The sequence below is a fragment of the Trichechus manatus genome, unplaced genomic scaffold (genome assembly GCF_000243295.1).
Source record: "Trichechus manatus latirostris isolate Lorelei unplaced genomic scaffold, TriManLat1.0 scaffold00138, whole genome shotgun sequence".
In the NCBI taxonomy this organism is placed as follows: Eukaryota; Metazoa; Chordata; class Mammalia; order Sirenia; family Trichechidae; genus Trichechus; species Trichechus manatus.
This window is the reverse complement of record NW_004444074.1, coordinates 2,270,131-2,294,742: the sequence shown is the minus strand read 5'-3', so window position 1 is coordinate 2,294,742 and position 24,612 is coordinate 2,270,131. Positions and strand designations below refer to the sequence as shown.

Sequence of the window (24,612 nt, the reverse complement as noted above, 5' to 3'; positions counted from 1 at the left end):
TGTGACAGGCAACTTTATGGGAGCAGTTCTACTCTGTCCTATAGGGTCTCTGTGAGATGGAATCCACTTGACAGCAAGGGGTTTGGTTTGGTTTCTGCGAGAGGCACAGCTCGTATCCCCCAGAGGCAAGCCTGTGTCCCCTTCTCCACCCCCACAGTTTTCCATCTGCTGCCTCTGTACCTGGGGGCCCTTTCAGAGATGCAGCCACGACCAGGTAGATATGTCCCTTTGTGGGGGCTCTCTGTTCAGGCTGTGGCACCTCTACTCTATACAACTAGGACCTCTTTCTCTACAAAAGACCAACATACACACACACACACACATTGTGTGGTTAAAATAAAATGCATTTTATATAAATATTTCCATCAAGGAACCATACAGAAAAGGCCCAAGTGGCCCTCGGGAGCAGACTGGGTTTTTTTTTCTTTTTTTTTTTAAATACAGAGGCATAAATAACTGTACACAGGGCAGCTAAATACAAAGTGGGCAGATAGTGCCTCCTGGCGGACATTTGAAGTGGTGGAGTCAGAAGAAGGTTCCATTCTTCTCTCACGCACTTGCCAGGCAGGGCATTGTAGGTTGTCTCAAAGGGACCAAGGAGGCCCCAATTCTCCGTTATCTGGGGATGGGCGGGATCAAGGGAAAGAGAAGGCTCCAACCAGTCCAGGCTGCTACTTGGTAGCAGGTCAAGTGAAGGGCTTGGGAAGGAAGGAGGTAAGGTAATGAGATGTGAAGCTTGGGGGTTACTGTTTTCCTCCATCTCCCCTGACCCTGTGCCAGTGGCTTTAACTTGTCCCGTGGGTCATCGGAGCTCTGGGATCGCTGGGCTGGCCCACCACCGTGTCCTTTTTCACCTCATAGGGAAATACAGCCCCAAAGATATCTTCATGATAGCGCTTCTGGCTCTTGAAGGGAAAAACAGAGACCGTGGGTCAGCTTTGCTGGTCTAGCCATCTTTCATTCATCAGGTCTGGGCTGGAATGAGCACCTGGGATTGCCCCCACTTCCCCATCACGCATTCATTCATGAGCCATTCATTCCCAACTGTCATGCTTAGATATACTTGAATTTGATTTAGACCCTTATAATCTCTGTCAGCGTCTGCTCTGGGGAGACCATCAAAACATCTCCTCAGGCTTTACAATGGATGTCATTTCTCATTTCCTCCCTAGGACCGGCCCCACAAGATGTCTCAGGAAATGAGAGCTCTGAGATCAAATACGTTTGGGAAATCCTGTGAGCTGTCTCCCAGTTTTGCAGTGTTACATGCACAGTAGCATATGAAAGGCTCTGAGAAGTCTTGTAGTAAAGAAACACGTTTACTTTTGTACCTCTCAAACTTACTTGATCTTGGAACTTTTTTTAATGCTAAACACCTATTAATCCACTGAACACATTTTAGGAAATGCCTGTGATCTCCGCGCCGAACTTCAATCATGCCAGATTAACTCCCCCCTCAGGGCCTTTGCACCTGCTGTTCCCGCCTCAACAGCCTGGAACTCTGTTTCCTTCAATATTCACAGGACTTACTCCTCATCTCCTTCGGGCTTTTTTCTCAAATATCACCTTCTCTGTGGCACCTTCCCCAACCACCCTATTTAAAAGTACACCCCTCACCTCACCCTGTCCCGCTTCCTGGGTTAAATTTCCTCCAAGTGCTGTACATTTTTCTTGCTTTGTTTCTTATTTGTCAACCCCACTAGAATGTAGGCTCCACCTAGGTAAGAATTTTTGCTCATTCGTGCTATCTGCAGCACACAGTAGGTGTTCAATAAATATCAGTTGAATGAATGAATGTGACTTAGGGATACAGAAGTGACAAGCAGGCTTTCGAACCAGAGAGAAGCAGGCTGAACTCTAGGCTCGCACACTCACGACTGTGGGACCTCGTAAAGCCCCCTTTCCTCTCTGTAAAGTGGGGAGAATAATGCTCCCTCAGCCTGAGTGAAATGCCGCATGAAAATCATTGGCAAAGTGCCTGGGCCAGTGTAAGCCGTGGACAACAACCACTACTATTATCATTGTTAAAATGCATTTCCTTCCCTGCACCCTTACAGGGTGCTGGTTGGGATAGGGGTGAAGAGACCCCTACCTGCGAATAAATAACAAGTGTGAAGCTCACAAGAGGCTGGCAGAGGGGATGGCCTTCCTGTCCCTGGTGTTCACAGCCCTGCCTTCTGGGGAGCCCTTGGCTACACAGTTACTTTCTGAAAGTGGGTCTTGGGAAGAGGCCAGGGGACTCTGCTCCCATTCTACAGGAGAAATAAAAACATCCACTTGACTTCTCAAAGTTAGTTGGCAACCAGACCAGCTGTTCAGTCAGGCCTCCTAACAGCCCACCCAGCTCTGAACACCAGCCACCTCTAGGATTCCTCTGGGGTGCAGGACTCTGCGCCTGGCTCCCTCGGTCCTAGCTCCCTGATCCTGGCTGCCCTGGCCCTGACTCCCTGATCCTGACTCCCTGATCCTGACTCCCTGATCCTGGCTCCTTGATCCTGGCTCCCCTGTCCCTAGCTCTCTGATTCTGGCTCCCCTGGACCTGACTCCCTGATCCTGGCTCCCCTGGCCCTGACTCCCTGATCCTGGCTCCCCTGGCCCTGACTCCCTGATCCTGGTTCCCCAGTTCTGGCTCCCTTGGCCCTGACTCCCTGATCCTGGCTCCCTTGGCCCTGGTTCCCCTAGCCCTGACTCCCTGATCCTGGATCCCCTGGCCCTGACTCCCTGATCCTGGATCCCTTGGCCCTGGCTCCCCTAGCCCTGACTCCCTGATCCTGGATCCCCTGGCCCTGACTCCCTGATCCTGGCTGATTACCTGATCCTGTGTAATTACCTCATTTTAGAACTGAGGAGATGGACGTTCAGGGATCTGGAGCCCTGCAAGACCCAGCAGGCTGCAGTTACCATGATGGCCACCAGAGGGCGGGCCATGGCCCAGGTCCTGACCATGCTGGGCGCCCAACTCCCATTCTCATTTCATCCACTCATTTCCCTGTCTGGTACCCTGATAACACGTGACTCCCTGATCCTGGTTTCATGGTCCTGGCTCCCTTGGCCCTGCACTATCAGCCCACACACCAGCTGCCATACCTTGAGCTGGAAGAAATAGTCCTCAACCTGCTCCTCGTTCAGGCTCAGCTTGGCAGCCACCAGCTGTTTCAGGGTGTGTGCCAAGTCCCGGGCCATGCGCACATCCCCACAGACGTAGAGGTGGCCCTGCTCTTTGTGGAGTACACGGAGCACCTCGCTAGCCAGCTGCTGCCGCAGGATGTCTTGAACGTAGACCTGAAACCAGAGTAGAAGTTGTGTCCAGCCCACAAGAGCTGAGTCCCTGCTACTAGGAGAGGGTGTGCAGCAGCAGCTGCTGGCCTCAGAGACGAGTGAGGGGGCATTAAGGCTGCTGGGTGAGCTGCCCTCCCAGACAGGACTCTGCACTGGGACCAGGCTCAGGATGAGGAGGTGCACTGACATCCTGCCTGGCCTAGGCCCAGGAGGGGGCTGGGGGTGCAGAGATGAGCATTGCACATAGTCCTGCCTTCAAGGAGCTGAAGCCCTGGGGAGCTCCCAGCTTTCTCTGAATTCACCATGCTTCAAAGATGATCAGTCGAGCCAGTTCCCCCACCCAGGCTCTAAGGGCAACCTGCCTACATTCCCCCAAAAAGAAGAGGGGGTCTCTCAATGTAGAATGGCCATGGGATTGGATCCCTGAGCTTATTGGGAGTAGGGGCACAGAGCCCCAGGCTCCCATTACACAGAAGGTACAGGGGTCAGTCGGGGACTCTCTGCTCTTGTCCCACACCTGGTGATCCCAGCACAGGGCACCGGCTCTGGGACCAACAGGAGCCCTGACAGACTCGTTCATGTAGGGCTGAGCCGAGAATCTGCTCCAATTCCCCAGGCTCAGCGGGCAAACACTCCACAGGGCAGGAGCCTGTCCAGGGGCCGGGGTGGGAGCAGTGCTGCCCCCACCCACTTGCCTTGTCTGAGCAGGAAGCTGGCCTGGACTGCCTCTCCCCTGGCAGTCATGTATTCCAGGGGAGCTGATGAGGATCTGGGGCAACACGCTGGACGCTGGGGCTGAGCTCCCCGTGTGACCCTTTAAGTCTCCAACCTCTCTGACCTGTCTCTTCTCCTGGAAAGGCAGACATAAGGATCTTCACAGCATCACTCTGATGCTTCTGTAATTACCCCATTTCAGAGCTGAGAAGATGGAGCTTCAGAGAGGTGAAGGGGCTCCTGTGGGGCCAGGGCACAGCTGGGGTCTGTGCTTTTTCTGTTCTACCCGCTGAGCAGGCAGCTGCTGCATTTACCTTGGGCTGGCCAGGCAGGCGAGAATAGGCTGTGTGCACTTCATGCAGCACGCCCCTCCGGGCCATCTCCAGCGTCTCCTCCCGATAGATGTGGTCCTCATCCGGGTGGCGGCAGCCAAACACCAGGGTCATACGGCCTCTCTGGAGCCCTGCAAAATCCCGCAGATGTAGTTACCAGGATGGCCACCAGAGGGCGGGCCGTGGCTCACGGCCTGACCATGCTGGGCGCCCAACTCCCATTCTCATCTCATCCACACATTACCCTATCCCATCTAGTAGCAGGAGTCTCTGGGTGGTGCAAAAGGTTTGTGCTCGACTACTAATCAAAAAGTTGGCGATTCAAACCCACTCGGAGGTGCCTCAGAAGAAAGGCCTGGCAATCCACTTCCAAAAGGTCAAAGTCTTGAAAACCCTATGGAGTGCAGTTCTATTTTGTACATATGGGGTTGCCATGAGTCAGAGTCGACTGGACAGCAAGCGGTTTATCTAGTAGTTTCCTAGCTAGTATTATCCCCATTTCACAGATGAGGAAACTGAGGCCCAGAGCTTTCAGATAACTCGCCCATAGTGACACAGAGACAGTATTCCAGCTCAGCTCATCAGAATTCAAAAGCTGGGACTTTTCTCATCACCCCTGCCGCCTGCCTGGAGAAAGAGCCCTGGCTGGCTGTATGTGGAAGACAAAGGAAGACAGAAATTCTAACTCCACAGGGGCCTACATGAGCTGAGGCAAACCCAAGAGGTCTTCACTTGGAAGAGGGGCCAGGAAACATTTGTGGGGTGGTGGCACAAATTGCTCTTGGTTCCATTTCTACTCCCAGGAAGGCACTGGCCACCCTGTGTCCCCTCCCGATCTGGGAGGCTTGAGAGCTGTACCTTTGTGCTCGATGTCATGGAGCCGTTGCTGCCAGAAACTGCGGAAGGGGGCAATGCCCGTACCAGGCCCGATGAGGATGCAAGGCTGGAAGGGGTCCTCAGGGAGCTGGAAGCCACTGGCACTAAAAGGGATGAAGGGAGAGAGGCCCAGTTCTCAGACCCCTGGGCCAGGTGCACACACAGCTCAGGGGCTGCAGAGCTGGGTGTATGGTTTTGGGGAGGTAGTGTTGGGGGGCAGATGGAGAGGACAGTGAGCTCAAATTTGATTTCCAGAGTCTTGAAAGCTGCTTCGTTTATCCTTCTGAAGCCAGCCATCACCTCCTCCTGAGGTCTTTTGACCTCATGATACTCAGCCTACCACCCCTGCCTCCACTGCTAATCCTGTTAGAGACTGAGTCACACTCTACAGCCCGGGAGCAGACTGGAGACGTCGAGTGTGACCCCAGTGCCTTCTGTATGGGCCGGGGGCACCCAAACTCCAGATCCTTTCACCTCAGAACTCTCAGGGGCCAGTGGTCCTACAGGGGACAGAACAGGGGTGGAGCTTACCTGCGCAAAAAGCAGGGCACTGCATCTTGGGGCTTCAGGTTGCTGAGCCAAGTGCTGCAGACGCCATGGTGCAGGGGACCCTGGCCATCTGCAAGGGCAGACACAAACCTGACCATCAGTCCCTCCCACTGCCCATGCATGAACTGTACCAGCTGCCCCTCCCACACCGATATACCTCCTCCAACTGCCCCACTTAGGCCCTCAGAGGGCTTCATGGAGGAGGGAGCTACACTGTTTTCCTTCTGGGTCTGAGATCTACCCTCTACACACTCAGAGCCAGTGAGAGCTGGGAGGGACTTCGTGTCTCAGCAAACCACTCCCTTTGCTGATGTAGAAACTGAGTCTCAGGGAGGGAAAGTGACTTGTACAAGGTTACTCAGACGATGGCAGAATCAGGTTGAGAGTTCAGGTTCCTTGACTCCTACTCCAGTGCTCTTTCCAAAAGAATTTCTTCAGGGATCCTCCCAGCCCATAACTCAACCCTGCTGATAGCAGCAGGAAGTAGCTCCTCAGGACTAACCACAGTCACGAACCCTGAGTGTCCCCACCAGTGTCGCCCTTGCTGGTCAGAGCACTGGGTGATGGACGAATGGACAACCTCCTGCATTCCAGTCTGCTTTGACGGCTCACTTTCTCCCCCAGCAGCTCCTCCTGGGCTTGTGGAAACCCCAGCTTTAGCTGGGTTACATTCCCTTCCCAATGGTTCAGCACTTAAAGGAAACCCCCAACCAACTTGAGAAGTCTTTCTGGTTTTCTTCTGGGCTGAATCTTGTTCTTGCAAGACACGCCTGCCTCTCTACACCCGGTCTGAGGATTGACACTTACCAGTGTGGGTGTTCCCAGCCCAGCAGATAAAGAGAGTCTTCCCAGTTTTTAGAAACTGTGATTGTGTTTCCCAGAGCACAAAGGGTTACTGAGGTGTGGGCCAGCCCCCCAGCTTTGCCAACCCAGGCAACGTTCAGTTACAGTGGGCGTGGCAGGGGCACAGTTCATTCAGTGAGGAGCCAAGGTCAATTGGACAAGAGTCTGGACCTCCTGGTCTATGACAGTCTCACCCCCATTCTCTGGCTTCATAGCCCCTGTGCTTTCCTTCTTAGAACCTACCTAATGATAAATATCTAATTATTTCTAGGAGTATCTCTCCATTGGCCCCTTCAGAATGGAAGCCCCACGAGGGCAGGGGCTATGTCTGCTGTCTTTCCACACCCACCATAGCCACCACAGGGCCAAGCAGAGAGTGGTGTGAAATAAATCACTGCTGAACAAACGAGTGAATGAATGAACAGCTGATGCAGCATCACCCAGGCTGGACTATCAGGAAGACTAAGAATCCTCAGGCTCCTGCTAAGTATCAGGTGCTTTCCATGTGTGATCTCATTAACTTCTCCCAACAGTAGAGCAGATAGAGTAGGGTGGTTAAGAACTTGGACACGGGAGTCAGACGTTTAGGGTTATAATCTCAGCTCTCTACTTACTAAAATGTAACCTTGAACTAGTGGCTTAACCTCTCTGTGCCTCAGTTTCCTCATCTGTGTAATGCACACAGTACCCATCTCATTGAGCTGCTGATCATACATCTGCAAAGGGCTTAGCTGAGTGCCTGGTTCATAGTAATCTCTCCTGCACACCACCTACTATTATTAACAGCTCTAAAACAAACAAAACAGCCCATTGCCATCGAGTCGATTCCAACTCATAGTGACCCTATAGAAGAGAGTAGAACTGCCCCATAGGGTTTCCAAGAGCAGCTGGTGGATTTGAACTGCCGACCTTTTGGTTAGCAGTCAAATGCTTAACCACTGTGCCAACAGCTTTAGGAGGAGAGTATTCCTGCTCCTGTTTAACTCATGAGGAGACTGAAGCTCAGGGATATTGAATAGCTGCCCAGGAAGTAGCAGAGTTGTGATTTGAACCTGGGTGGGACTGCTCCAAAGCCTCTGGCCCAGCACTCACCTCGGGTGCGGTATGTGACCACGGCAACAGTGAGGTGGACTTCTGTGGGGGTATGGTCCCGGGAGGAGCTGATGGAGTAGTACCGGGGTTTCAGAGTGGGGAGCTGGGAGAGTAGGAAGCCAGCAGATACCCGCAGGGATGGGAACTCCTCAAGCACTTCCAGGAACGTAGGGCTGTTGGTGAACTTCCACTTGCTGTACTCTGAGGGCTGAAAGCCAAGGGCAGTGTGAGCGACCCAGGCGCCTGCCCCACACTGGGGGAGGAAGCTGCCATCCAGTATTCTTGCATTCTTTCACGCACTGAACAAACACATCAATGTGCCAGATGCTGTCCAGGGTGCTGAGACAACTAAGCTGGAAGGCATATAGCTCTTACTCTCTGGGAACTCAGTCCAAACAGCAGCATTTATCTAACTTGTGTGCTTAGAACGTCACTGTCAGTAACTAGTGTGGGCAAAGGTTAAATCTCTATATCTCTGTATCATCTAATTTGGGTCAGAACTGTGGAATCATACAGACCCGGGTTCAAATCTCGGCTGGATGCCCTTACTAGCTGTGGAAACTTGTTCCAATTAATTAGTCTTTGTGAAATGAGGATAGTATTGCCTACCTCATGAGGATGTTGCGAGAATTAAATGAGAAAATGTATGTCAAGTTAGTATAGTGCAGCCACAGAATAATGGTTGTGGTGGTGGTTGCAATCAAGCTAATCAGCAATACTTATGATGATAATGATGTCCAGTGCCTTTTGCAAAGACTTGGACCCAGAAAGTTGCAGATGAGTTAATTCATCCTCTCATTAATTTATTAATTCAACCATCCATCTGTCACTACATTGATTTATCTATTCATCCACACCATCCATCCTCCAAAACTTCCTACGTTCCAGGCCTGTTCCAGGTCTTGGGAGTACAAAGACAAACAGACAAGACATGGTGGCTACTCTTTTCTAGCTAGTTTCTGAGGAAGTGTATCTTGCAGACACACGGAACAATTCAGTTCACTCCACACAACTGTGTCCTAGAGATGGTATGGGAAATGGTGCCTGGCTTCCCATTAGTCTTTGACAAGTTTCACTTTGGGGGTCTGGGGTGGATCCTCCTTGGAGGTTAAAGATCAGCTCTGGGCTTTGGGTCTTCCTACTTTGCAACCCTGCTCCTTCCCCACGCATCAGCCCCAATCGTCACCTGGCACAGGGCCTCTAGCCTCTGTCTCTCAGCCTCTTCTGTGGCCAGCTGGGCCAGCTTTTGGAGCAGTAGCTGGCTTGGGGGTGTGGTGATGTCCAGGAAGTAGGTGAGGGCCTGGCTGAGTGAGCAGGGGGGCAATCTCTTATCCCTGACCCAGTAGCTGCCTGGAAAGGGAAGGAAGTAGTCAGGATGGAAAAAAATCCCCATTTGGGCTTCTTGGAGGATGACGAGGTCTCTGAGGACAGATACCCTCCATTTCCCAGCTTCAGGGCAGAGAAGACTCTAAGGTTCTGGTTCTAGGAACAGCAAAACATAGAAAGAAGGTGGTACCCAGGCTGCCAGGGACTGCTGGTCAACAGCCCTCCAGTGAGCACCCAAGTTGACAGGATCCTGATGATCTAGCCATGGTCCAGAGTCCAGCCCCTCTCTGGCCTAGACCAGATCTTTAGCAGAACACCCACAGGAGAACCAGACTCACAATGACTAAACACACCACAGACTGATGTACACCCCAGGGGACCATGACTCTAATCCAGTCAGCTGGAGCTATACCCAGAGGTAATGTCTGAGCATAAACTCAGCCCAAAGTGAGGTGGCAAGTCTCAGGGAGTCCCAAAAGGCAGTATGCAGGGCAGTCACAGCATGAACTCTGGAGTCAGCAGACCCAGTTTCAATATCTGGCTCCCCACTTGTTAGTTGTGGGACTGAACCCTCTGAACCTTGGGTTGCTTCTCTGTGAAATCTGATAACAAAACCTATCTTACTGGATTTGCATGAACGTTGAATGAAATAATGCATGTAAAGTACTTGTACAGGGCCTGGAACAGCGTGGGTGCTCAATAAAATGTTAGGCAAAAATATTAATATTGTTATTTCACCTAGACCTGCAGCCTGATGAACCATGTCTGTCTCCCTACAGTCATGAGGACGTTCCTGCCCCTTTGTCCCAAGCTTCAGGCTCTCTTGTTCTCCTGGACAGTGTGGGACACTGCCAGATTTTGCTCCTCTGACCCCTACTTTCCTCTGTTGGACACCCTGTTTAGGGGGCTACATACTTTGGAGATGTCATTATATAAGGGAGCTATTCCTATAGGCTGGGAGGCCCATGATGTGTTGATGTCATTAGCTTATGCCCCCTAGCACCTGTCACCCCCATGCTGTCTCCGCCAGGTGGAGAATGGTCTCGCCTTTGCACAGGGGAAGAGTGCTCTGGGCCCTCCCTAGGACATGTGTCTTCTCCCGAGGGGGGATGGCCAGGAGCTAGCCACACTCCTCCTGGTCACCTCTGGCCTGCCCCGTCCATTGCCCAGGGAAGGTGGGGATAAATGAGACCCTTGGTGGCACCAGTACCAGTTGCCATTTAGTTGATTCTATCTCATGGCAACCCCACGTGTGTCAGAGTAGAACTGTGCTCCATAGGGTTTTGAATGGCTGATTCTTTCAGAAGCAGATCACCAGGCCTTTCTTCCGAGGCACCTCTGGGTGGACTCGAACCTCTAATCTTCCAGTTAGCAGCCGAGCACTGTAACTGTTTGCACCACTCAGGGACTCTAAATTTTAACTAGCCTGTGCGAAATGGACATTCTTCTATTCCTGCATTTGTTTGTGTCAGAAATTGTGGTGAAGGCTAGCCATGTATCAACCCATTTGATCTTCACAATAAACCTACAAGGCAACGAAGGCTTTGTTATCTCTATTTTACAAACAAAGAAATTCAGGCTTAGCGAGGTTAAGTCACACGCACGCACGAGGCCACGTAGCGCGGAAGTGATGCATGACCATCCACCTTCAAAGCTCACCATTTTACTTGGATGCCACAATTCTCTATTTTAGCACCAAGCTAGCTGCATGCCCATGTCTATTATGAAGACTAAGAGACAATACATAGAAAATGCCAGCCTATAGCAACTACCCAGCAAATGCTGGCATATAACAACTACCCAATAAATAAATATAACAAATAATAATTCTTATTACTATATCTTACTGTACATCTGTCTCCTGTACTTGGTAGTGAGCTCTCTGAGGTCAGACACTGAAGCTCCTTAATTTTTTTACCCAGGACCTGCCTAGCATATTGATATGACTGGTTAAAATTTTGATTGAAAAATAAATGAATCAGTCAACAAAAACGGGGCCAAGTGAGTGAAAGAAAGGCATGGAAAAAGATTCCCGAGCCTCTGTGTTGCTGGGCAGATGGTCCCAAATACGCAGCCCTTTCCAGCTGGCCAGCTATTGGGAGGGGTCTGTTTGCATGCGTCCGCAGGCCGGCCTCACCCAGCAGGAAGGACAGGGCAGTGGTCCACAGCCTCAGCCCCTCAGCGGGGGTGGGCTGGTGGGGAAAGGTGGGGTGGCGGGGGCTGCTGGGCTGCCGGTCTGCCTCAGCAGAATGCCACCATGCAGATGGCTCACCGTTCTTGCTGAGGACCTCCAGGCGCACGGGTTGGTGGGGTGCAGGTCCATCCACTAGGCGCTCCAAGATGCCTTGAACCAGGGCCTGCTGATTGCCTGGGAAAACCCCAAGGTGCTCTCCGGGCAGGTAGTTCAGGCCTTGGCTACCCTCATAGGAGAGTTCCACCAGGAGGGTGGCACGGCTGGGGAAGGGAAAAAGAATAATCTGGTGACGCTGTCAGGATTTCCTCCATGGCTCCCTGAGGGTGGGCCAGTTTCCCCAGGAAATGTGCCCTTTCTGTGAACCTGGGTCTCTGGCATGCTTGGATTGGGGTGCACAAGGGGGTCCAGGGCTGGCTGGGTCTGAGCCTTCCCCTGAGGGTAAAGAGTAGGCCCCACACATTCCTGAGCAGACCTCCCCAATGTCTTGGCCTTGGACTCTCCTAGGGAAAAGATCCCACTTGCTGATATGTGGGCCTGGGGAAAAACCTTTCCTTGTCCCCAGCACAACGCTGTTCTTATTAGAACAGAGACCAGTTTTCCTAGTGACTGGGGGAGAAGGACAGCACAGATAAACCCACAGATAATCCTCTACACTCCCTTACCCTGATGGGGACATTTCCTCCTGCGCCAAAACTTTCAATGAAAGCTCTCAAGAAAGAGCTGAATGGTTTGCATTTCTCTTGCCCCCTCCCCTTTTGGTGAAAAGGTTACAGGAGGAAGGAGAGGAAGGGAAGCAGCTGCCTAGTTCCCAAGCTGGAAAACAAGCCCATGATGAATTGAGACCAGACCCAATGTTACTGCCAGTAGAGTTGGTTTACTAATTGCATCGTTGTTAATGCCAGCAGACACCTCTCCCCTCCTTTCAAAGATTGACCTGCTCCAGTCTTCATTAAAATAAAGCCTATCAATCACGTGAGGAGGCCTGTACTCTACCCTACCTGGATTTCAGACTCTGTAGGTTCTGCCGGGATTTGAGCTTCATGGTGAACACGTTCTTGGCATGCATGCTGCCGAGGGCTGCGGAGAGACAGAGACAGGGAGAGGCTAAGTGGGTCTTAAACGTTGGTGGGGGAGCAGCCACATGTCTGAGCCAATTCTATCAGAACACTACCCTTCCAGCGTCCTGCTTTCTTTCCTTTCCTTTTTTCCACTGTTTCTGAATCACATGTAAAGACCCTTGGCCTGACAAAGGACGACTGTGCTGCTGAAAAAAACCAGTTGCCATCAAGTTCACTCCAACTCACGGTGACCCCACATGTGTCAGAGTAGAACTGTGCTCCTAGGGTTTCAATGGCTGATTTTTTGGAAGTAGGTCACCAGGCCTTTTCTCCAAGGGGCTTCTGGGTGGACTTGAATCTCCAATCTTTTGCTTAGCAGCTGAGCACATTAACTCTTTGCACCACCCAGGAACTCCAAAGAACTTAACGAAAAACATTAACCTTGCTGCTGCTAGGTGTTGGGAAATGGGATTTAGATGCCCAAATATGGACATTTCCAGGGCCTCTCTATGGCTTTGGCTCCACAGGAGAGTATATTTGAAGTTATATTCTAAACGCGCGGAATATAAGACTACTGTTCTCATGCTAAGGAGCCCTGGTGGCACAGTGGTTAAGCGTTCGGTTGCTAACTTCAAGGCCAGCAGTTTTGAACCCACCAGGTGCTCCATGGGAGAAAGATGTGGCAGTCTGTTTCTGTAAAGATTACAGCCTTGGAAACCCTATGGGGCAGTTCTACTCTGTCCTATAGGGTCACTGTGAGTTGGAATCGACTCGACGGCAAAGGGTTTGGTTTTTGGTTTTTTGGTTCTCATGGTAAGGTCCCTTGGATGGTTCTCAAGGTACAAGAAAAGAGGAGTCACAGAGACATAGGATCCCAGGGGGCAGAGCTGAGAGTTCATGAAGGGAAGCCTGGAATTGCCTCCGTGGAACCTTCTTTCAACACTTGCTTGTCTTCGGAGATGGGAGACCGGGGCTCCAGTCCTAATGTGGCCACATGCTAGCTGTGTGATGTGGAAAACTTGCTTCCCTTCCCTGAGCTTCAGTTTCTCTGTCTGCCTTCTTTTCAGGATGAGTGTGAGGGCTCACTTAGAGTTTGTGGACAAAGAGCTCAGCACAGTGTCTGGCACACAGTAGGCCTTCAGTAGACACAAACTCTTTTCTCTCTCCAGCCACCCTCCCCTGGGGCTTCTTCCTGAAACAGCCTCCCCTCAAGATGAAGCAAGCCCTCAAGTCTTGTATACAACAGGGTCTTCTTGGGAGAGAGTAATGCAAGGCCCCAGACCAGCTGCCTCTGATCAAAGGGCCTGGTGGTTTACTTGACCACAGGCTCAGAGACCCCAGGAAGGGCCAACAAGCACCATGTGTCAGAGAAGCAGGTACCTTTGTTGAGGTCCAAAAGCTCTGAGTCCTGCACGAGCCTGTACTGGTGTGGGTCCCAGGTCTCATTGGAGGTGTACAGCTTGGGGATCTGAATGTGGTGTTTGCCCCGGATATCAAATGTCTCACATGCTGCCTGGAAGAAGATGGAGCAGACCTGTGTTAATAGTTATCATCATCATCACCACTGGGGCTACCATTTATTAAGCCCTCCAGTTGCCATCAAGTTGATTCCGACTCATGACGACCCCATGCGTGTCACAGTTGAACTGTGCTCCGTAGGGTTTTCAATGGCAGATTTTTGGGAAGCGGATCACCAGGCCTTTCTTCTAAGGCGCCTCTGAGTGGACTTGAACTGCTAACCTTTTGGTTAGCAGCTGAGCACATTAACTATTTGTACCGCCCAGGGACCATGAGCACAGTTATCCTACTGGGTTATTGTGAAGACTCAAAGTGGTAACTTATACATACATGCTTAGCCTTGGACTTGGGAAATAGTAGCTATTGCTATTGTTATGAATATTTTTGTTGTTCTTGTTGAGAACATACACAGCAAAACATACATTGATTCAACAGTTTCATAATTTAGTGACACTGATTATATTCTTCAAGTTGTGTAACCATTCACATCTCCTTTTCTGAGTTGTCCCTCCCCCACTGACATAAACTCACTGCCCTCTAAGGTTTCTATCTAATCTTTTGAGCTGCTGTTGTCACTTTGATCCCAGGTAGATAGTTCTTAAAAGAGCATAATCCTCAAGGCAGACCTTTTTTACTAGTTAAGCTGAACTACTGTTCGGTTTTAAGAAGACTTCAGGGGATACTTTTGGTTTAAGTTTTAAAGATTATCTCAGGACAATAGTTTCAGGGGTAGATCCACCCTCCATGGCTCCAGAAAGTCTACAGTTCATGAGAATTTGAAATTCCGTTCTGCATTTTCTTCTTTTTGATCAGGATTATTCTATGGAATCTTTGATCAAAATGTTCAATAATGGTAGCTGGGCACCATCCAGTTCTTCTGGTCTCATGGCAAAGGGAGCAGTTGTACATGGAGGCAACTAGCCATACATTCCATATGCTCCTCCTACTCCTGACTCTCTTCCTCTGTTGCTCCAAGTGACTGGAGACCAAGTGTTGTGCCTTGGATGGCAGCTTGCAAGCTTTTAAGACACCAGGCACAACACAACGAACTAGGAGGTAGAAGACAAGCACTAAACAAGTTATTAGTACAATTAACTGGGATGTCCCATGAAACCATGACCCTAAACCTCCAAACCAAGGAACCAAATCCCATGGAGTGTTTGGCTGTACATAAGCAGTTTCAGCAGCTACTATTTTTTTTTTTTGTCTTTGTTGTAAATGTATCTATCACACAACTTTTGCCAAGTCAACTTTTTATAGGTGTATAACTTACTGACAGCAATTATAATAATCAGCTGTGCAATCTTCCTCAATCAACGCGATTTTCCTATCACCACTGACTCCCCTTTTCCCCCTTCCTCCCACCCCTGGTAGCCACTAATAAACTTTGGTCTCTATACATTTGCCTTTTCTTGTCTTTTTATATACGTGAGGTCATACAGTATTTGTCCTTTTGTGATTGGCCTACTCCACTCAGCATAATGTCTTCAAGCTCTATACAAGAGACTAAACGGGCAGCTTCTGTCCGGAGGTGAGATGGGAAGGCAGAGAGAGTTAGGAGCTGGTTGAACGGACATGGGGAATCGGGGGTGGAAAGGAGGAGTGTGCTGTCACAGTATGGGGAGCGTAATTAGAGTCATATAACCATGTATGTATAAATTTTTGTATGGGAAAAAATTTTTTAAAAAATGTCTTCAAGCTCCATCCATACTATAGCATGTATCAAGGCTTCATTTCCCCTACTGGCTGTATTGTTATGAATATTAATACTGACATTAGCTTACTTTACTCTTGTGCCCACACTGTGAGGTGGGTTTCATGACTCCCATTTTCCAGATGTGGAAGCATGTGGACAAGACCTGTCTGACTTCTAACCACCACTGCTGAGTGCAACTCTTTTCTTAAGGATTGAGTTCTCTAAGTCAGCAGGGTCAAGACTTGGCAATAACAATCTAATGAGATGCTGATACAGGTCCAAAGAACTTATCAGTGTGGTCCCTGTTCCCAAGTTCTCTGTGACCGGGAGACTGGAACAATGCAAGGTTGTCAAGAGGCAGCTCGGATAATCAGAGGAGGAAGATCCCGAAACCAGACGCTCCCCAAGAGCAGGGACTCTGTCTCAGCCACCTTTTCCAACCCATGGGGTACATGCTTAAAGGAAGAGCTTTTCTGAGCGGCAGCTAAGCGGAGCAGCAGTGACCTGGGGCCACGTCTACAGGACCAGCAGAGGTCACGCTACCCAGGATGCATGGTACAGATGTGCTGGGCACAAATGCAGCCCAACGACCCTGTTTGGGCTGTGGGGCAGCTCTGGCTGTGAACTGACCTTGAATGTTTGCACAGCCCAGTTGCGGAAGGCTTCCTCCTGCCCGCAGAGCTCATCTCCTTCCCCTGTCGGGGTGAGCTGAGAGGCCCCCAGGTGGGAAAGCTTCTGGTCAATGTCATGTGCAAAGGCGCAGAACTGAGGGTATGTGCTGGAGCCAAGGCCAAACACGGCATACCTGCCAAGGACAACACACACAGAGAGACAGGGTGAGCCAACCCGTGCAAGCCTCACCCAGCACCCAGCACTACAGCCATCAGGCCAGCCCAGACATCCCACTCCAGCTGTGCACAGGACCCTCTGGTGCACATCCCCTTCTGGTCCTCCCTGGCTCCCACCCTCATTACCAACTCCCATGATCTGCCTGACAATCAGCCTGCTAACCTGTCAGAGGAACTTGGTTTATGTGACTTGACCCTTGACACACTCAAGGACAAACCTCAAAGCCAAGCTCTCTTTGTTCCTAGACATTTCAGAGAAGACCCTCTTATACACTGGCATCACTAGGGGGGTGTGGGATGTGCGGACCACACTGGGTGACACTATCAGAGGGGGCAACACCAAAATGACTGTCTATAAAATATCCCTGCAGTTAGTTATAACAACAAAAACATTTTTCGTAAGCCCAGCTTACATGTATCAATATATCTACAAGGCTAAAACTCTATGCTGATTTACTTTTTGAACCTTCTAATGCACTCTGGTCGGAGCTGTCATTATTACCCAATTCCAGTGCCGTCATGTGGTTGCGTCTGCACGCGCTAAGCACACGCTATTGTTTCTGTTGCAGCTGGTGATTTTCTAGTCACTAATTTTGTCAAGTTTTCTGGTGTTTTAGCTACAATATTGTGGGAATTAGTATTTGTGAACCCGTATCAATAACTTTTTTGAGAATGAAGTGGTAATTAAAGGAAAAGAAAGAGTGATATATGGGAATTACGATTTACGAGTAACTTTAGTACAAAAAACATTACTAAGGGTTCTGCATGGTCTGGTACAGGAGGAGATCCATGGGGTGGGGGCGGGGAATGACACCGTGAGTTACTGCACTGGGTGACACCAACTCTAGTGACACCACTGCCCTCATATACGCCTACTTTCATTGCCTGGATCCCAAATCTGGCCCCACCCATCCAGCCCACCACATGCAGGGCTTGGACAGGCAGAAGTGGGAAAAAGTCTTACCTGAATTTGTTAGTGAGCTCTTTCAACATGAAGAGCGATTTCTTCAGTTTCTAGAAAGAGAGAGCATGAGAGTTCTCAGGCCACAGTTCATAACAGCAAGGCTTTTTCTTTCCTTCTGGTGGCCCATTTTTAAACTGTCCACCTCCGGCAGGGGAAGGCTCCAGACCCACAGATGAAAGTTGGTTAATGCGTGGGACCTCTGGGCCAGGCCTCAAGTTCAAGTTCAGGGCTTGTCTCTCACTCCAGCTGAGCCTCAGCAACTCACGTGGGCCCTGACCCTTGGTGGGAGACCCAGTATAGCCCAGCCCCCAGACCACCCAGCCCTGGTGGCAGAGGGGCCTGCCTTATAGTGGGACATCTCTGAGGGTCTCCTAATGAGGTGTGGGCTTCTCTTCTTGTTTGGATCCTGGTAAGAATGACAACAGTTGGTCTCATATTCTCTAAAATAACCCTGACCTTCTAAGAACTCAAGTTAATTTTAGGTGGTACCTGACCCAGCAGAAATAATACTAATGATGAGAAAGTTTTCCCTTTTTTATAATTTATTCTTGTTATTACCTTAAAAAAATAATCTATTGAGGCAAAATTCACATAACATAAAATGAACCATTTTCAAGTGAACATTTCAGGGGCACTTACTACATTGGCAATGTTGTGCAACCACCACCTCTATCTAATTCCAAAACATTTCCATCACTCAAAAGTAAAACTTCATACCCGTTAAGCAGTTTCTCTCCATCCCCCCTCCCTCAAGCCCTGGCTGCCACCAATCTGTGCTCAGTCTCTATGGATTTATCCTTTCTGGATATTTCATATAAATAGGATGACACAGTATATGAGCCTTTGTGTTTGGCTTCTTTCATTTAGCCATGTGTCATTAGTTCATTCCTCTTTATGGCTGAATAATATTCCATTGTATGGATATACCACATTTTGTTTATCCATTCATCCATTGATGGACATTTGATCTGTTACCATATTTTTGTTATTGTGAATATCACTGCTATGAACATTCACATACAAGTATCTGTTTGAGTCCCTGCTTCAATTCTTCTGGGTATATGCCCAGTAGTGGAATTGCCGGGTTATATGGTAATTCTATGTTTAGTTTCTTAAGGACCTGCCAAACATCCACAGTGGCGGCACCATTTTACATTCCCAGCAATAGAATACTAGGTTTCCAGTTTCTCCACAACCTCATAGTTACTCCGTTTTAAATGATCTTTTCATACTTCTGAGCATTAGAGAGAGAGTCTCAAATGGCTGTTAAAGGAGCCTTAACACCTCTCTAATACTTGCCAGTTCTTCATAAAAACAGATAAAGCAGGCCTTTGTTAGGCAACAGTATCTAGCTAAAGTTCCATAACTGTTGTTTTCATTGAACTTACTTTTTGCGGACTTTCAATTTCTGAAAATGATAGAAAGCCCTCTTTAAGCATGAATTTTTGAGTAAAATGACAATAGGTCAATTTACAGAAAAACATTAACTATGTAATAGGAAAGTTGACACACACATATGACAAAATAATTATAAAGAAGGCAGGCAAATGGCGTACGCTAGGGTAACCCAGAATGATCTGAACACACTCTAAACAGCCTCTTCTCCACACTGAGTCCCTTAGATCCTTTTCTTGGTCCTCTCAGGCCCCAACCCATCCCCTCAGACCGCCGTGACTTTGGACCACCCACCTCTCCGTTGCCAGGAGAGTCCCCATTCCCGAATGTGCTGGTCACCACCAACAGCAGCCGCTCCTTCTCCAGGTCGCTCAGCCTGTACTCGTCCATGCAGAAAACCTGGATGGCACCAAGGGTGGACGTCAGCCCTCACTCAGCTCCCAGGTCTGGTCCCTCCACACCTCCCATCCCAGACCTCCTGCACTTCCATCCCCACCAGCTGGGAGTCCCCTTGGTTATCTCTGATCCCTGGTGCCCAGGACAGGTGTGGCACAGAGGAGGGGAGTGCTTAACTGATCTCCCTCGAATTAACCGATTTGAACAAATCTGCCTTGATTCTCCTCCGCCTTCAAATCCCACAGCGAATACGTCAGCAAGTTCTAGTATTCTTCAGAATACTGCATCTCCCAAACAAAAACACTCTCGCCACTTCCACTTCTATTTTAAATTCCAAATCTGTGGACATATTACCTACAAAATTGGCATCAGTAGGTAACAAAAACGATGATTTCTTTGGTGCCTCTGGAACCCAAATGCTTTGCCTGGAGGTTATCTCAGGTGAAGGGTGTCACATCTCAGGTCTAGGGAGGCGTGACTCGCCCACCAGTCCCCTGGCATTTTGGGACCCCTGGCTGCCATCAGGTAGACCCGGCACCATAAGACCTGTCCAGCAGCCTGGCTAACTTTGCTGTTGTTAGTTGCTGTCCAGTCGATTCCAGCTCATGGTGACCACACGTGTGCAGAGCAGAACTGCTCTACAGGGTTTTCAAGGCCGTGAACTTTTGCAGGCAGATCACCAGGTCTGTCTTCCGAGGTGCCTCTGGGTGGGTTCAAACTGCCAACCTTTCAGCTACTAGTTAAGCACTTAATCATCTGAGCCACCCAGGAACTCCTAACCTTGCTGGTAGTCATTCCTAACCCTTCCTGCCGGGCCTACGTCTCTATCTAGTACGTATCACAACCCATCCTGTCTGATGTTATACTGGTCAGGGCCATGTCCCCAAATCATTAAGGTCACATCTGTCTTCCAGAAGCCGTGTGACTCTGGACAAACCACTTAACCTATGACACTCAGGTTCTTCATCTGCAAAATAACAACTACTAGGACTCCCCCCTGCCTTGCAGGTTGTTGGGAGGACGGAGCACGGTGTGTGAGGTAGAGCTTCCCTTCCTGCCTCGTCCTGAGGGTGAGGCCTGGGTCTGTGTCACTCAGTGCTGTGTTCTCAGAGCCCAGCACTGGCCCAGCATGTGGTGATTATCCCAAGGCATATGGCTTAGTCATCCTTGTGTGTTTTGTTTGTCTGCATCTTACTCATCTTTGGCCCCATTCACATATAGCACCCAACCCTGTATAAAAGGAGTCCAATAAAAGTGAGTAAAATCATCTAAAGCAGCTCATGTATACTGAGGCTTGCACGTGTTAGGACAGCGTTTCTCAAACTGTGTTCCCTGGAATACCACAAAAACCATCATTTAGTGTGTTCGATGAAGTGTGGGGATCCCTGGAGACAAATCAATCCTTCCATTGCAGATTTATAATGCACATCATCACACTCAAGGCTCTGAGTCACCCAGGGGTAGAGAAACCATCTTAACTTTCCTAGCTCACAGCTTCCCAGACTTCTCTGTATGCGGGCAGAGAAAGCGACACCCATCTGGCTGAACCAGGTACCTTGGGGTTGAAGGCGCAGCTGAACAAGGCCCCCAGGTCCTGGGCCAGCGTTTCTGACTTTCCCGTCTCTGTTGCAAAGAGGATTGTGACTCTGACTCGCGACGCCATGGCTTTGCGCATCAGCACAGAGGCGAAGAGCATGGCTCTATGTGGACAGACAGACAGACACAGTGTTCTGAGGCAGCCTTCCAGAAGAAAATGGGGCCCCAGGAGAATAGGAGGAGGACAGGGTTCAAAGTGTGGCCAGCTGAGGGAAAAGCAACCCACATTTCTCCCCAGCTATCCACCCTGATAATGGCCCTTCTCCTCTCCCTCACCCCTCAGCCCACTACTCAGACCCTTTGGGAAAATGGAGGACAGAGACGATTGGGCAACACGGGCTGGTGACCCTTGGAATTGGTGTCTGGACCTCTCGAAGCCAAACTCCACAAAGAACAACCTTTCTTTTTTGTTCCCTGTTCTTCAAGGCCTAGAGGCGGAGGCTGACTAGAAGGAAGGGCCACAGTTCAGACATAAATGCTCACTGCTCACACTTACTTAGCCAAGACTTTGAATTGAATCTCTCTTCTCCTGGGCCTCCGCTTCTCGTCCTGCCAGACGTGGGTTTTCCAGGCCTCTACCTGCAGACAAGGAGGGAGCTGTGAGGCAGGGCAGCGTCCTGGCAGGGGGTAGCCAGGCTCAGCTTGGGTTGGGGATGCTGGAGAGCTAAGAGCGTCTTCACAACATTCATGGGTCAGGAGGGTGGGCAGGCCCTCTGCCCACACCAGCTTCACAGGCTGCATCTGTCTGTCCCCCTCAGAGTTGTAACTCCAATCCGCGGCATAAAGCCAGGCATGTGAGGGTGGTCATTTGGTTCTTACTCTCATTAATGTTCTCGTGGAAGGAAGAGGCCCCACTTCTCTTTTGTTTTTAGTGTCTTATCACTGGGTGGTACAAATGGTTAATGACCTTGGCTGCTAACCAAAAAGTTGGCAGTTCAAGTCCACCCACAGTCGCTTCAGAAGAAAAATCAGCCATTAAGAACCCTACGGAGCACAGTTCTACTCTGACACGTAGGGCGTCTCCACAAGTCAGAATCAACTCAACAGCCACTGGTTATCACCAGAAAGACTACGTAATGTATAGTCCACACCAGGATACCTTTCAGAGTCATAAAAGTGCCATTAAAACAGGCACAACCTGGGTATACAGTCACCTTATTTATCACCTTCAGAGTGATAAAACTCTAACCAAAATCCTCTGTGACGAAAAAAAAAAAAATGAACTTCTTTCAATAGCTAACATTATGGAGTACTTTCTGGGTTGAGCATTGGGCTAAGTTGTTACCTGCCAGCTCGTGGGATCTGCACAACCTCCTAGCATGGGGTTAATTCCCATCCCTTGTAGAGTTGAGAAAATAAGGCTCAGAAAGGTGAAACAACCCGCCTCAGATCATACAGCCAGGAAGCGGCAGAATCAAAACTAGGCATGTCTGACTCGGGGGCCAAGCTCTTCCCCATTATGCTATGTGACTGTTTACTGGCCCCTCCTGTGGAAGCAGGTGCCATGGTGGGCACCCTTGGGAGCTTAAACCCTGTTAGAGCAACAGGCCATTCAACGTACAATAAAAGGCATGTCCTTGAGTCCCACCCTCTGAGGAAATGGGCAAAAGTTGTTCATTTCCTTGAGTGGAGTCTGAGAAGCATTAAAAATATATTCCCATGTTCCCTGATCCTCCTCCCAAATACCCTGCAAGGGTGAGCACGCACACAAGCACAAACACGCACACAGGCACACTCACACAGGCACACACTCACATTGTCTCTACGCCTGAGCTCCCAAGGAAAGGAGAGGCAGACCCCTCCTTACCTGATAATAGTAGAAAGGTGACAGGATATAGTTTAACATCTCCTGGTGAAACACGGGGGTGATGCTCCCAGAAATCGGGGGGACAAGCCAAATCCAGTCGGCCGGGCAGCCCCCACGGGACCGGTATTCATTCTGCATGTACTTCATGAAGGACTCTGAAGCTGAGTGGTGGTCCATGATGGTCACATTTTGTTTCTAAATCAGAGGAAGGCAAGAAGGGGAGTAAAGGCAAGGGGCGGGGCATCAGGAGAGCGGAGAGTAGGCTGCAGGCCTCCCAGGTGGCATGCGGGAATGCCTGGCAATCTTGAAAATGGGAGAGAAAGCTCCTCTGGCCCCTCCCCTCTTCCCCTGCTGCATGGAAGTACCCACACGGAAGGCATTTTCAGAGTCTCTAAAGGGGCCCTAGAAACACAATCGCCATGGTCAGCCCACAGGTCACACGGGGGCATCACCATTAGGGCACAGTAAGTTTGCCTCCCCTGGACCCTCTGGAGTCCGGGTGCCATAGTGGTTAAGAGCTCAGCTGCTAACCAAAAGGTCCGCAGTTCAAATCCACCAGCCGCTCCTTGGAAACCCTATGGGACAGTTCTACTCTGTCCTGTGGGGTCACTATGAGTTGGAATCCACTCGACAGCAATGCGTTTTGTTTTTTGTTGTTTTTTTTTTTTACCCTCTTGGGGCAGTGTCCAGCTTCTCAGTTCATACCCATAAGTCTCCCCAAATCCCCAACTAATGGCTTTCTCTGGATGCTGATAACTGAAAACACAGGACCCTTTGGCAGGTAAAGAAAAGTCTATCCCAGTCACTTGTCATAGAAAGTTCCAGGAGTTCCTTCCTCAGAGTTGAGGCCCTCCCTGCTGAGAAGGAAGTGAACGCCTCTGTGGAGAGATCGGAAGCATTGGGGGAAGTGTAGTGTATAGGAGACAAACCATCCCAAAGTCCCACATCCTATAATTAGAAGCTGTAGAGTCTGAGCCTAATCGGAATGCTCCGGCAAAGCCATCTCCTCAACATCTGGGACAGCTCACTCCGACAAAAGATATTTGTTTAACATAGTGGTTCACATCCTGGGGCCTGTGCCTCTTCTGAGACATGTGACTTTGAGTCAGTTAACTAAGCCTCAGTTTCCTCATCTGTAAAATGGGGATAATAACAGTTCCTGCCTCCTGAGGTTATTGAAAGGAGGCAATACGTTCATACAAGTAAAGCGTAGGAAGTGCTCAGTAAACGTCAGCTGCTATTTTTTCTATCTGCCAGGCACCGCATAAGGCACTGGCATCACAGAGGGGAAAGACACACTAGATTTTAATCTAACTAGGGGAAGCAGAGAGCGGCATCGGTGGTTCAGTGCTGGAATTCTCACCTTCTCTGTGGGAGACCCAGATTCAATTCCCAGCCAATGCACCTTATGCCCAGCCAACACCTGCCTGTCAGTGCAGCATGTTGCTATGACACTGAACAGGTTTCAGCAGCACTTCCAACAAAGTAGGAAGAAAGGCCTGGTGATTTACTTCTGAAAATCAGCCAAGGAAAACCCTATGGATCACAACGGTCCAGTCAGCAACAGTCATAGGGATGGCACCAGACTGGGCAGCATTTTGCTCTTTGGTGCCCATGGTCGCCATGAGTTGGAGGCTGACTCGAGAGCTGCTGCTAACAATGACAGCAACCGCAGGAAAAGCAGGAGAGAGTCAGCTGTTCCTGCATCCCCTGGTAGAAATATGATGGAGGCGAGCAGACAGAACTGAGGGAGGGCAGAGGAGAAAGCCTAACCCGGGGTGGTGGTGGGAGGGGGGCGGGGGAGAGACGGGGAACTTCAGGGAAAGCTTTAAGAGTGAGCCTTGAGGGAAGGGTGTGAGTTAGCCAGGGCGAGGGCACTCCTGGAGGAGGAAGCTGCCTGAACCAAGGTCAGGAGCCACAACAGAGCCAGCTGACCAAGCACCCAGTGTGTCCAGACCTTTATTTAATTGACCTTCCACTTTCCCCACTTATTTTATATACAGCACACAAATGCAACTCCAGGACACCAGACCAGTTTGAAGCTCAGGAGCTGCCAACAGCAGCTATGATGATGATAACAATAATAATAACACCAACAACTAATGCTGACTGAGGATTCTCTATGGGCC

The 24,612-nt window shown here is 49.8% G+C and overlaps 1 protein-coding gene across 1 annotated transcript in view; it reads right to left on the bottom strand.

The window, feature by feature from the left end:
• Positions 1 to 418: 418 nt before the first annotated feature.
• The window catches only part of NOS2 (nitric oxide synthase 2), a 44,632-nt gene continuing 20,438 nt past the window's right edge, over positions 419 to 24,612 (bottom strand). Inside the window, exons 12-27 of the mRNA XM_012558117.2 lie at positions 22,484 to 22,678; positions 21,173 to 21,255; positions 20,636 to 20,780; positions 18,979 to 19,083; positions 17,290 to 17,339; positions 16,108 to 16,282; positions 13,644 to 13,776; positions 12,204 to 12,282; positions 11,284 to 11,465; positions 8,872 to 9,035; positions 7,686 to 7,893; positions 5,733 to 5,820; positions 5,184 to 5,305; positions 4,308 to 4,456; positions 3,088 to 3,282; positions 419 to 905 (exon numbers count right to left, since the gene is read on the bottom strand). Of these exons, the coding sequence (XP_012413571.1) occupies positions 786 to 905; positions 3,088 to 3,282; positions 4,308 to 4,456; positions 5,184 to 5,305; positions 5,733 to 5,820; positions 7,686 to 7,893; positions 8,872 to 9,035; positions 11,284 to 11,465; positions 12,204 to 12,282; positions 13,644 to 13,776; positions 16,108 to 16,282; positions 17,290 to 17,339; positions 18,979 to 19,083; positions 20,636 to 20,780; positions 21,173 to 21,255; positions 22,484 to 22,678 (2,193 nt within the window). The 3' untranslated portion in view covers positions 419 to 785. The remainder of the gene's footprint in view (positions 906 to 3,087; positions 3,283 to 4,307; positions 4,457 to 5,183; positions 5,306 to 5,732; positions 5,821 to 7,685; positions 7,894 to 8,871; positions 9,036 to 11,283; positions 11,466 to 12,203; positions 12,283 to 13,643; positions 13,777 to 16,107; positions 16,283 to 17,289; positions 17,340 to 18,978; positions 19,084 to 20,635; positions 20,781 to 21,172; positions 21,256 to 22,483; positions 22,679 to 24,612) is intronic.